Raw genomic sequence first — 13,264 nt, 5'->3', positions numbered from 1 at the left:
ATTTGCTATGGAAACAATTGCTTCGCATTAAATTCCACACACTAGTCGAATGACCAACTTCAACCCTGGGTTTAACAATATACTCTACCCTAAAACTAACCCTAAACCTAACATAGAACCGTATTGCAACAACAACCCTCACTAAGCCCAGAGCAACTGTCGTAGGAACAAATGTTGTGTCACCGCTAAAAATACCTTGGCAAGATGACTAACTTGATTTCACGTATATGAATTCATTTTGGGATAACAAGCAATGATTATCTCTTTATATGTCCTTTCGATCTCACAATTTATGATTTTAAACAATGTAGTTTAATCTGGATAAATCTAGTTTGATCTGGATCACACCAGCAAGCTTACCTGAGCCTCCTTTGATGTACCAGAGGAAGTAGAGGAGAGACATGTCTTTATTCTCAGCACAGAATCCAAGCGCACACTGAACAGCCACAAAGTCTTTTGTCAGTTGGAACCAGAAGGTCTTATCAGCCCACTCCTTGACAGTCATGTTATCCCATTCTTCGGCTTCAGGGAAGTCCCAGGGACGATCCATTGGAATCTGAATAGAAAGTGAGGCATGGAGGCAATTACCATAGCCCTGATTTTGGCCATCAAGAAAAGGTTCCCCCAACAAGGAACTGCAGAAGAAAAGCAAAGAAATGTGGTGGCAAGCTGGTTGCTACACCGTACATGTATGGACTAGTTTATATCCATTGATAATGTCACATTGGAACGTTAACTCTTACCTTCTTGCCCATCTCATCAACCAAGTGCCAAAAATGATTGAGGTCCATGAAGAGGAAGGGGTTCCAAGTGTCAGGACATAGTCCAGACATTGTTCGCCATTTACCCTGTTTTGATAAGAGAAGAGAGGTGAAAAATGTTAATGTACAAAGGACTATGATTTATTCCTAATTATTGGTAGAAATATTTCAGTTATAAATTTGTATGAAAACTCATGCTGGCCAAAGATTTGAAATTATACAACACAACACTCATTGCATTACCTGGTATCGATGAATTCAATGCCATAACCAGGGAGCTTCCTAAGGTAAACAAATACACTTTCCATGGATTATCCAATGAGCCAAATGTTTTGCTATGCCAGTGAATGGATCAATTTTGTGAGGCATACTTGGACCCCCAAAAGAAAGTATTATAAAAATATTTAAAAACAGCCCTCAACCCAAGGGCACACCAAAAGCTGACAGGATCATTGCCGATGTTTGAATTAAATGTATGGGCAAGCAGATTATGTGATCTTGCTCGAGATCAATTTCCTTGTGCGCTTTGGCCTCCAAAATACAAATAATGCACAGGTATTTAATGAACGACAAGCACAAAACTCTTCCACGTGAGTGATGGAAGGTTACATAGAATCAAGGAGCTTTTAAGGTATAAGTGAATCGCAGTAATATTCATTACGGCACAAAGGGGCAATGCAGTTCATTTCTACACCTTTAATTCTATATTGTATTACATGTAGACCCCATTTACACATGGGCCGGTTTAATCTAGTCTGCATCAAGCCGCCTCTAAAATATTATGAAAGTGTGTTTACACATAGAAGAAAGTTTGGCTGAAAAACCTGTTTACACATACGGTTCGGCAGCCAGCGGCAGGGCCACTTGAAAACGCGCAATACCGAGGTAATTCAATAGAGCTAGATTGATGACATATCCCAACTACTGCACAAGCCAACGATCATTTGACTCCCAAAAGCCAAACTCAATCTGCTTTGTGTTTAAACATATGAGAAGGTGGCATCACGCTGCCAAAAAGGCAACCTCAAAACACCTCCAGAGGTGGACAGAAATCGGGGAAGCTTCAAGGCGGCATCAGTCCACTTGTGTGTTTACACTTTCATTCAAGGTGGCCTGAGGCCGGCATCATGCTGCCTTCACTCGTATGTGTAAATGGGGTCTTACTCCAATACAAATAAGGGAGAGTTAAAAATTGCAAGTACTTTATTATTGAGAGTAATTTTGATTAAATTTCAGTGAGCTGTGTGCACACATCGAACTTCATGCAATTCATACAAAGAAATCTGGATAAATGCTGGGTAATCCAGGGTCCTGGCTGTTTGAGGGATACCGTAAAGTCAGCAAATTTCTTTCATAAATCAATTTTTTTTACAGGCACAATTAAAGACAAGCTGCTCTTACCCTGTTGTATGCAATGGCTATGCCTTCATCATAGCAACGGAAGTTTTCCACTCCTAATTCTTTGGATAGCCTGTAGACACGATCCTGTGTTGGTCCCATGTAAGCACCACCGATGTCTGTGTAATCTATGGCCTTGTCCTAAAAATATATTGAAAAATAAATAAACTTAAAGCACATTGCTCAATTATATCTAAACCCTTTCTTCCATTTGGTTACTGTATGCAAAGAAAAATGTCCAGAAAATTAGTCAAACATTACATCAACATCCAAATTTATTGAAAAATATGGTCTTAGAATGTAGTACCTGGGAGGGTCCAAAATAAAATCAACTTCAGCCCAGCGCACAATATGTGATCCGCTGCAATGTGATTTTTTAATAAATCGCATTTTGCATTGAATGTGAAGGCCTAATGTTAGGAATAATAAATTCATAATTTTGCTTGGCGACAAGCACTGTGGTTGGGGAAAAATCCAAATCAGCTTCAAGTCACAGCCGATGATGATGTCAGACTCATAACAAATCAAAATTGAATTTGCTTTTATTCTCACAGGGATGCCAGACTAAATTTTGATTTCAGTAGTCCTTACCGCTATTCTGAATTCTGATCGCTAAGATTTTATCAGCTGGTTCATCTTAAGTGTTTTCTTTAAAAGTTGGTTCACAAAAAATCACACAGTTTGCGCCAGGTTCTAGATGTTATTGAGTTTTGCACTGGATCAATTAAAATATTCCTTCACTCTTTCATGCTGAATCATTCCTACTGATGCTGAATTAATGTTTTCGCCGAGCTGTATTAACCAGATGTATAATTTACACCTACAACAAAAGAGAGAAACATATGGGCCATCCATCATAGTTAAGTGTATCTTAATCACCCTCTTTCCATGTCATGCATCATAGGCTATAGCACCAAGGAACGAAAACAAGAAGGGGACACTCAGTGAATACTAGTGAGGTATTATCTGAAAATATTACTCTCCCAAGTCATAATATTCAATGGTTTTCACATTCCTTGGAATGGTTCTTTTATTGTACAGCACTAACATGGTCCTTCCATTGTTATTGAGGATATCCAACATGACTTAACATTTTTCAAACCTCATTGCCAATTTGAAGCATTCAAACTTGTATACTTAACCCTAACTTGACCCCCCCCCTTTCAGATCACGGCCGCTGAATGCTCGACTGCCGTGAAAATTACACGTTCAGTAATATGATACCTTTATCAAGTGACCAAAATATTTCATATGCAAAGAGGGGTCTGATTGGAAGCAATGTCGTAAAAAAGAAAAACATTTACAGCAAAATGTTTACATAGACCTACATGTATTACTATTTTGAAGGTATTTGTGTATTTATAGCGAAAGTTTGGTGAATTTTATGACAATATTGTGTTTGATACAATTCGATTCAAGAAAAGTGTTCGGTAGTACGATCCACTACCATACCCATCGTTAATTAAAGAATGAGATCAAATACTGCAGCATCAGCTTCCTTGCAGAGCCATGGCAAATGGCAGTGTACAAGCCATGCAATAGCTTAGAGTTTCCCATCAAACACTGCACTGCACCGGTGAAAGTCCAAACTTGGTCTTTGCAGTTTATAATTCAATAAAACCAGGTTAAATAACACAAAGTTCTACAAGTAATTTTCACTATTTTAGTGTTTGAAGATGTTGAAACCAGAAATTGTTACAATTACATGAAGAAATAAAACAGTAAAAATCTGAAGGAAATACACAACAGCATTAAAGGGGAATGGATGCATGCATACGGGTGGATGGTGTATTGTAAACCTCATCATTGAGAAAATCAGTCATGGTCTGTATTCAGGGGGCTGAGAAGTGTCTCTAATAATTGCACTTCTCGCATTTCCTTATCTTTGAGACTTTTCAGTGACACATGTGTATAACAAGAACTTTCAATCCTGATTATCATTTATCGTGAATTTTCTTCTGGTGGCTTCTTTCAATGATGTTCAATATTTCCTAGTCCTCAACATGTAATATTTGCACTTTCATATCAAAATTGGCTTTTTAATCAATTAACAATTTTCTTATTATTTCCTGGTTTGTCAAGTGATTCTATAGGTCAATAAAATGTCACATGACACATCCATGTCACCCGAGACTCCCCCAAAATCGTCGACAAATAAAGCAATAAAGCCTGTGAAACGGAAGAAGAAAGCTATGTACAAAGAAAAAGAAATAAAATTTCCACAACGATGTGAGTATAAACTTGGAGAAATCATCATGGGAACCAATATAAACAAAGGACAAAAGAATTATGAAAGTGAAAGAACTAGGAACTTGGGCAAACATGATCATGTACATTTTATAACATTGAATGTAAGAGGGATACGTGATTCAATGAAGAGAAAGAAAATATTTCTTTGACTCCATCGTCAAAAGTGTGACATACCCTTTTTGCAGGAAACTTTCTTGTCACAAAACATAGAATATACAGTTTTGAAAGAATGGAAAGGCACATGTCTATTTGATCATGGGACAAATCATTCCAAAGGTGTAGCAATTTTTGTTAAAGAAAGATTACCTTTAACTATCATCGACACATATTAAAAGGTGATGGTTGGTCAGTTGCTGTTAGATTGTTATATCTAGATCGCTTTTATTTGTGTTTAAATGTATATGCACCACCTGCTAAAAATACAGAGAAAGAGCATTTTTACTTGTCATTATGTAATTGGGTACAAAATATTAAAAAACAAAATGACGTTATAATTGCGGGTGGAGATTGGAACTGTGTTCAAAACAAAAGTAAGGACACGAGTGGAGTTTCATACGCTTATTTACCAAAAAAAACTTTGTCAAATTTCGAAAAGAGAATTACTTAGTAGATGTATGGAGAAAAATGTTTCCAGAGAGGAGACAGTATACATGGAGACAATTGTCACTTAACATTCATTCAAGATTAGATTATTGGCTCATGTCAAAAGAACACTTTCCATTTACACATTCCATAGATATTAAACCTGTGTTAAAATGTGACCATAATGCAGTGTCAATTAAACTTAATATCTTAATACATGACAGGGGAAAAGGTTGTTGGAAACTGAACAACTCATTGCTCAATGAAGAATCATTTAAAGAGCATATTAAGCATATTATTCACAAGGTTGATATAGATTTCAATAATAGATATGATAAACAACTTAAATGGGAAATGTGTAAAATTCGAATGAAAGAATTTAGTATGAAATATGCAGTCTGGCTTGACAAATTACGTAATAGTGCACGAAAGGTAAATAGCATGTCATCGAAATCCAGCACGATTGAAATATCAACAGGTGACTATATAGAAATCAATGGCATGAAAGCCAGACATTTTTATCATTTAATGATCGAAAAGGAGAAAAGGGACCTCCCTTGTATTCATTTTTGAAACAATTTCTTTAGCTTGCCTCTTGAATTCAATTGGAAACGATTATTAGAGTTTAAACTTGATTTTATAAACGACAACAGGATTAAACAGTTTAATTTTAAATTAATTCATAGAATACTACCAAGTAAAGACAACCTTTGCAAATGGAAAATAAAAAATGATATTTTATGTAATATTTGTAAAGTTCCAGAAAACAGTATTCATCTTCTTTTTACCTGTCAAGTGGTAACAGTTTTTTGGAAAATTGTTTCTAAATTAATTAATGCTTTGTTCGATGTTAAGATTGTTTTGAACGAAAAAATTATTGTAAAAGGTCATGAAATAGAAAAAACAGAAATGAATTTGGTTAACCTTATTATAAATTTTTCACGATTTATAATTTATAGAAATTATATTAGAAAATGTTTTGAAAACGACAAACATAAGACCCATGCCTTTTATCTTTTTAAAGATCTAAAGGCAGAAATTCGAAATTATTTGATACGAAAATGTAATCAGAAGAGACTTGATATAAAGCAAGTCTCAAAGTTTCTTTCAATTCTTTAGTTCCTTTTCCTTATATATTTGTGTATGCGACTCTGTAAAAACAATTGCAAATATCAGATGAACAAATAAAGTACCTCTTATGAGGATTAAAGAGAAAAAAAATTGGTCAATAAAATGTAGTCCTGCAAAAACTGGGACCCCCCTACCCAAATCATCTCCCTCTTAAATACACGGGGGCAGGGTGTAGGCCAGCTATCGTGTAATTGGACAAAACCCCACCAGAAAATGAACATATTTGTGTTCTAAGTTCTGCCGTGTTTTTAGATATTTAATTGTGAAGTCAGGTGATAAAATACTACATTCGATAAAGTTTGTTTCTCTGGGCTTGCTGAACATTGTAGTGTTGTTGCCTATATTCATCACTCTGCTTTATAGCACATGATTTTGTGGTGGGGTCCACCAACTTTTGAGAACAATGCACTGTAAAACAAAATGGGAAGGATATTGAAGAACATTGTACTTGTACTTTGCCCTGCAAATTTGCTCTTATGATTACTAGCTTTTAGAGCATGAATCTGAGAACCAGATTATTGGATCGTTCCACATTTGGAATGAACAATAAACTTCTGTTTTCCTTTATCATGGAATGTGTGTTCTGTTGCATGATTGTCAAATCCAAAGTCTTTATACTTTGTTGGATTTTAATTGAATTCTATGTAATTTTTGAAGAATAGGGAGAAATAAATCAGTTCAATTTCTTTTTTAAAGGGGAAGTTCACCCTGAGAAAAGGTTAATATTGAAAAAAATAGTAGGGGAAAAAAATAAATTCTAATGGATTTCTTGATCCTTGATAGACTTTCCTCAAACATTCACCTCTTTTTTTCATTATCCCCACCCCTCCCCTAGTGGCATATAGATGGGGGGAGGCTTGTATATATCATTATTTTCTTAATATTATCTAAAAAATGATCACAAAATTAGATCTTTGTAATAAACCTGTCAACAGTTTTGCTTGCAACTTTTTATAAACTTTGCCCAATACAAAATATCAGACCCCCTCAAAATTTTGGCTCATTACGCCACTGCCCCCCCCCCATAACCAAAAAAGGAAAGCTCAATTATACATGAATGAATTCAATACAGTAATTTGGTGAAGTTATCCCAATGACTAACTTTAGCATGATGAAAATTTAAAATGAACTCTTGTCACCCTTCAAAACATACAAAGTGGAGTGAATAAAAAAAATTCCTGCTCAAAAATGAAAAAAACAAAATTCATTATTTTTCAAAAAGCCTAGAATGAAGGTGTTACTACATGTATTATTACAGCCAGCATCTCTTGACATTCACAGTGACCCTGAGGTTTAGAGTAATAATCATTCATTCCACATGAATAAGCAAAGTTTGTTACAATCGATCAGACGGGTGGTGGAAGGGTACAAGGTTTAATTACATTCACCGTTTCAAGCAATGATTTGAGGGACGGAACGCTCAGCGAGTTGCAAGCTCATCAAATTCCCTGTTAATCTCAACCTCTGTGTTTACACAATTTACAGGTGGTATCACATGTACATGTATGTCTATATTGATCACAATAATCTTATTCAATATTCACAGACATTGGGGGCAAACTTTAATGTCATTGGCTCCTACTCTAAAATGCTGAATGGCATTATATTTTAGTGTATAAAACAGATGATAAAAACTTTTGATTTCTTATAACTCTATTACAAAATGAAGACATTTGACAAATGCGTTTGTCTCTGATATTTCCTGAAATTGGGTTCAAATAAAACACACTGTAATATTCATGTTATTGCTGATCGATAGTTGCTATTAAGATACATAATATGCATAATACAAGTAGCTTTTATAATTTCTGACTGACACAAGAAAAAGATGCTTAGTTATATGTACATGTAATTACTTTCTCCAGCACTGCAAAATTGAATATTTTTCCATCTTTTCCAAGGGCCATGGAACCAGGGGGGTTGGGGGTTATTCGACCATGTTCAAACTTCAAACATATAAAAATGACCATCTGATTGTGATTTCTTTTGTATGGTCAGCCCCCCCCCCCCCACTTTCAAAACTGTTCCGCATCCCCTGTTTTCTGCAACTTATTTTGGAAATTTTTCTTCTTATTACATATGTACAAGCGATTCTAAAGTAATATTCTGCCAGTGTAAAATACTGTGTGCAGTCCCATACATGTATATACACATTTTGTATGGCTCAAATTCTCCTGGGTGAACTCTTTTTTCTGGTTTGTAGAAGACCCATACAGATGCAATTTCTGTATGAATTTTAAACTTGACCTGAATCTGAGATGAAAAAAGACAAAAGATTTAAGAAATGTTCTTTATGTCCAATGCCCTTCATTAGTTTATAAAGAAATTACAATACAAGCCATCAGTACAAAAAAATAGTGAGGTTGTTTATATGTACATTTATAAACTTTCAAATGTCAATTATTCATGAAAATTTTTCATTTTGATTGTAATAGAATTACAATGGTTTCCGTTTGATTCAATGATAAATCCCACAAATGAAATCATAAAAATAGAATACTTTTCTTAATTTTCCATAGAAGTTTTATTGAAGAAATCTCCAAGAAAATAAACATTAAAAACTGCATACCTGCCAACTTTTATTTGATAAAAGATCTTCATACTGAAACAAAGTCTTTTATGCAAACACAGATTAAAAGTACACTTTTTATATGATCCCTATTTTGAACAAAAATATATCTGATACAATCTTGCCAGTTGGAGGTTATGCCATTGCTGTATCAACTTTAGTTAGAATCAATGTCATTGACACTACAGTGCGTATCAAAAAAAAAGTTTACACTTAGAAAAAACCCTGTAAAATTATACATTTGTAATATTCTGAAGACTTTTCCACATTTAACATTGGTACAGATCCATTTAAGTAAATGACGATAAAACTGTCGAGAAATATTTCCGCCTAAGTGAGCACCACTTACTTTTGAAAAGTTAGTGAAAAATGATTTGCGCAGAACCTTGGAATAGTTATGCGAACAAAAGTTGACCTTAATCATGAAAAACATGTAGAATTTAGCTAGTAAAATTTATTTGAAGATATCTTTTACCTTTTTAAACTTGTTTCCTTGCCCAAAACACTTCGAAGAGTGCATTGCGCCCCACCCTACTCCCCCACACACCAAAGCCAATGTGACGATATTTGCTTTACACTGACCTGTGATTTACATGTAATGGCTTCATTGCCAAGCTTTGAAAAAGTGTGGAGAAACAAGTATTAAATGAAAAATGAAATGTAAACCCACTATCAATGATAAAAACTTAGTGAAAAATGCTGAAGATGTCTGATATAAACTTTTGTTCAGATTCAGTTATGTCCTCAGATCCAGCTGGCACAAAAAGGGTAAAGGTTGTGCTTACTAAGTGCTGAAATTTTAATTTGGGTGGCAAAATTGCTACAAAATGCTTGAATGTATCCGTTTTATCTAAATTGACTAAAAGTGCAAGGAAAATGTATGAGAAATTTTTTGCAGAGTAAGTTTGATATCGCCCTTTCCCCTTGACACAGCGTGAAAACAAGCATTTCTGTGCAAACAGATTTCTGCGAGCTCTACAAAAATGGACAGAGCTCACTCAAGTGTAACATTCTGTCAAAACTTTTACTTTCATTGGATAGATGAGACCCAAACCCAATATCATATGTGAAAAAATTACCCACATGTTGTATATATTTTAATTCCCAGGGCTTTTTCAAAGTGTAAACTTTTTTTGATACGCACTGTAGATGCAAAGTGTGTGTAAAATGTAGTGGTCACAAAGAGCTAAAAAAGCTGAGGAGTGTGAGTAATTACAAAAAAGCTAAAATCAAGCTGGAGAAAAATGATATCAGCTAAAATTCTGAACTCCCACACCACTGAACATCATCTACAGTACATGCATATATACTGTACCTTTTCAAAAAGAAATTCTCACCAAATTTGAATCTGCTATAATTGTTGAACATTTTTACAGACCTGTGTAGATTTGAAGAAAGCTCTTCTTTTCACATCTCTTTGAAACACATTGTTTGCCTCTCCCATTTCCTCACAAGCAAATCATTACTATTCACTTACATAGAAATTGCATGTCCGTCCTCCAACTCGATCATTTGCTTCTAGTACCAGTACATCTTGGCCTGATTCATGTAAGAGCTTGGCGGCTGATAAACCTGGAATAGAATACATTGTGATTCAGGTTAATAGAACAATGAAAAATTAGAAAGTGATATACATGTATGATGGCTCCGGTTACAGAACAATATGGATATCAGAAATTCACTGTTAAGGTATGGCATTTTAATGCATTTTTATTAATTCATTTAGTTGAATGCCTTGTTATTCAATCCTTTTTTTAAAGTAGGTACCAATGAAAATCAATGTCTGGTATTTAATTTAAGCTGGCATTAATGGATATGGAGCAGCAAGTTATTGTCAAAGATTTTTTGACTGCACAGTGCACTTTCTGAATTCTGTCTGGGTTTTTTTTCCAAATTCTGTAATTTTCTAATCTAAATAACAAACTCCGATCTTGTTTTAAAGAACAATTTGGTAATGAAACAATGGGAAATATGTGCATTACATGTAAAGTAGACTAGGCATTAATATCAAGTAATTCAATTTACATACAGTTTAATATGACACACAACTTTGCAATTTTACACCAATAGAAATATTCAAAATTTCATATAAATATAATGCAACATAAAGAAATAGCATGCTATCGAATCAACTCCCTCATATAGAGCTAATGAGATTTCCCATTCCTGAAAACTTGATCTAAATGCAATTTTTTTTTTCATTGAAAATGTACACATCAAAAACATAAATTCCAATTTGCAAAGGTTAATTCAATTCATTTTCACACAAAGAGTAAAGAACCAAAATTTATTTTCCTCTTGAGTTACAAGTAAACAGATACATGTAATCACTGTCCCTATTCATTTTGCATATTTTTTCTGTCTTTAAACATGTCACAACTTTCAATTCAATTCCACATTTTAGATTAAAAATTTGAACATTTTGTTCTGGTTTGATTTTTTTTCAAATCATCTTATCAATGCGGTGGAATTGACCTTTAAAGAGGAGAAAGTAATGTCTCACCACTGATCCCTGCTCCAACAATAATAACATCCCGAATTCTCTCGGAACCCATCTGGACTTCTCATCAACCTTCTTCCTGCCAACAATATCAGGTGCAGTGCAGAGCTCTATCTAGAATGAAATATTGAGAACACACTCATGAAGAGTTGGGACTCGAGGCATCTGCATACTACTTTCATGATTTTAGGCAGACGGGACATCAGGGTACTTTTCATTGTTCAGTTTCCCTCGCAATACAAAGGTTAGCCATTAACCCTTTGAACCCTGAATTATTTGGGGCGGTCGTGACATACACCCTGAATTATTTGCACATAAATGAGTTCTCGACCACATTCATACAATCCCCCATGATTCGAGACCCAACGGCACCTTCCCCCCGCTAGTACCCGGCCCGAGCCAGCTGAAGTTGTTTGGCTTCTCGTAGACCTAGTCTACAATCAGAAATATCAAATTTAGTGTCTGTTTTGGGCTCAAAATTACTGTTTTCACCAAAGTGAGATATACCAATTGCTTCCCCATAGTAAGCACGTGACTTGCCGCATATTACCGCACCTACGACACGAGCAATCACAAAAAAGTGGCATATTTTGGCAATTTTTTAAGCTAAATCCTTCCGAAATCATTGCCGACATTGACTGAAATTATCGACTAAATATTCCTACACGTACTAGAAAGATGACGTCATTTTAGAAGATCACCTGACATTTAGAATCCATGCTTTTGAAATCACATGACTGTAGGCCGGTATTCGGGCCTATCGGGTATTTGCGTGTTTTCTGGCAGGCCGGTATTCCGGCCTATTGGGTTCAAAGGGTTAATGGCTTAATGAAATGGCCTCGATCAAGATCATTGTTGCATGCGCAGTTTGCTCTGTACACTGATTAGGAACCAATCAGAATCTGTCTTTCAAATTAGCGATTTTGAATTGCTAATCTTTGTGTTACGGAGCCCTGATAATTCCTATCAATGGTAAAAACGTAACTTCAATGTACATAACATGTTAACTTTGCAGGGTTTAAACAAGTAGAGCATTTCTGTCAGTCTAACCTGCATCACGCGATTCAATATAGCAAAAGTGCTGACTTTGAAATCTACATGTACTGTAAAATAATCATAAAAAACACTAGAAGTTTGATAAACTAGATCCATACACTTTCAGAGTAATGATCACTATTTATTACAAATACCCTCAACATGGCCAAAATTTATTGACCTTTGACCTTGGTCATGTGACCTGAAACTCACACAGGAAATTCAGTGATACTTGATTACTCTTCTGTCCAAGTTCTATGAAATAGACCAATAAACTTCAAAGTTATGATGGTAATTCAACAAATACCCCAAACTTGGCCAAAGTTCATTGACCTTAGATGACCCTCGGTTAAGATTTTGATGTTGATTCCACCTACATGGTCTAAGTTCATTGACCCTAATGACCTTTGACCTTGATCATGTGATCTCAAATTTTAGCAGGATGCTCAGTAATACTTGATAACCATTATGTCTAAGTTTCATGAACTAATGTACATGTAGGCCTATATACTTTCTAAGTTGACAATTTTTAAAAACTTAACCTTTAGTAAAGATTTAATGTTGACGATGCCACCACCATCAGTAAAGTGGTGCCTATAGTCTCGCTCTGCTATGCAGACAAGACAGACATTAAAATTTCTTTTGATAAAATCCATCAAGATGATTATGCTTATTTCAGGAATGCCAGTGGCAAATGACTCCAAGGCCCCTGCAGTCAGACAACATCAAGCTACTGACAAGGAAACCTGAGACACATTTTGCAACATGTACATTCTAAGCACAAACTAACAACACACTGGGATTTAAAAGCATGGTGACACAGACACTACAATTACCAGTATGTACAAGTGGAGAGTCACAACAGCCCATCCATGCTTATCGAATTCGCACATCCCAGGTAAGATGCTCCTTTCTCTGTAGTACAATGTTTGCAGAGTCAATGAAGGGTTCAACCCAGATTTGACCTTGGGACAGCCAGTAAATAGAGTAAATATTCTGCAAGTTCATTTTGTTATGAAAGAAAATAAGGGGCTTACG

At 35.2% G+C, this 13,264-nt stretch overlaps 1 protein-coding gene across 3 annotated transcripts in view; it reads right to left on the bottom strand.

The window, feature by feature from the left end:
* Positions 1-13,264, bottom strand: part of LOC121407003 (amine oxidase [flavin-containing] B-like) — a 33,895-nt gene that overhangs the window by 16,889 nt on the left and 3,742 nt on the right. The window contains exons 1-6 of one of the 3 annotated variants that reach the window (XM_041597893.1): positions 13,063-13,167; positions 11,195-11,305; positions 10,169-10,263; positions 2,163-2,300; positions 744-848; positions 361-556 (exon numbers count right to left, since the gene is read on the bottom strand). In XM_041597893.1, coding sequence (XP_041453827.1) covers positions 361-556; positions 744-848; positions 2,163-2,300; positions 10,169-10,263; positions 11,195-11,246 — 586 coding nt within the window. In that variant the 5' untranslated portion in view covers positions 11,247-11,305; positions 13,063-13,167. Of the gene's footprint in view, positions 1-360; positions 557-743; positions 849-2,162; positions 2,301-10,168; positions 10,264-11,194; positions 11,306-13,062; positions 13,168-13,264 lie in introns of those variants that run through there. The other 2 variants (XM_041597891.1, XM_041597892.1) reach the window with 2 other exon arrangements.

Source organism: Lytechinus variegatus, chromosome 2 (genome assembly GCF_018143015.1).
Source record: "Lytechinus variegatus isolate NC3 chromosome 2, Lvar_3.0, whole genome shotgun sequence".
NCBI lineage: Eukaryota > Metazoa > Echinodermata > Echinoidea > Temnopleuroida > Toxopneustidae > Lytechinus > Lytechinus variegatus.
This window is presented reverse-complemented; position numbering and strand designations above follow the sequence as displayed.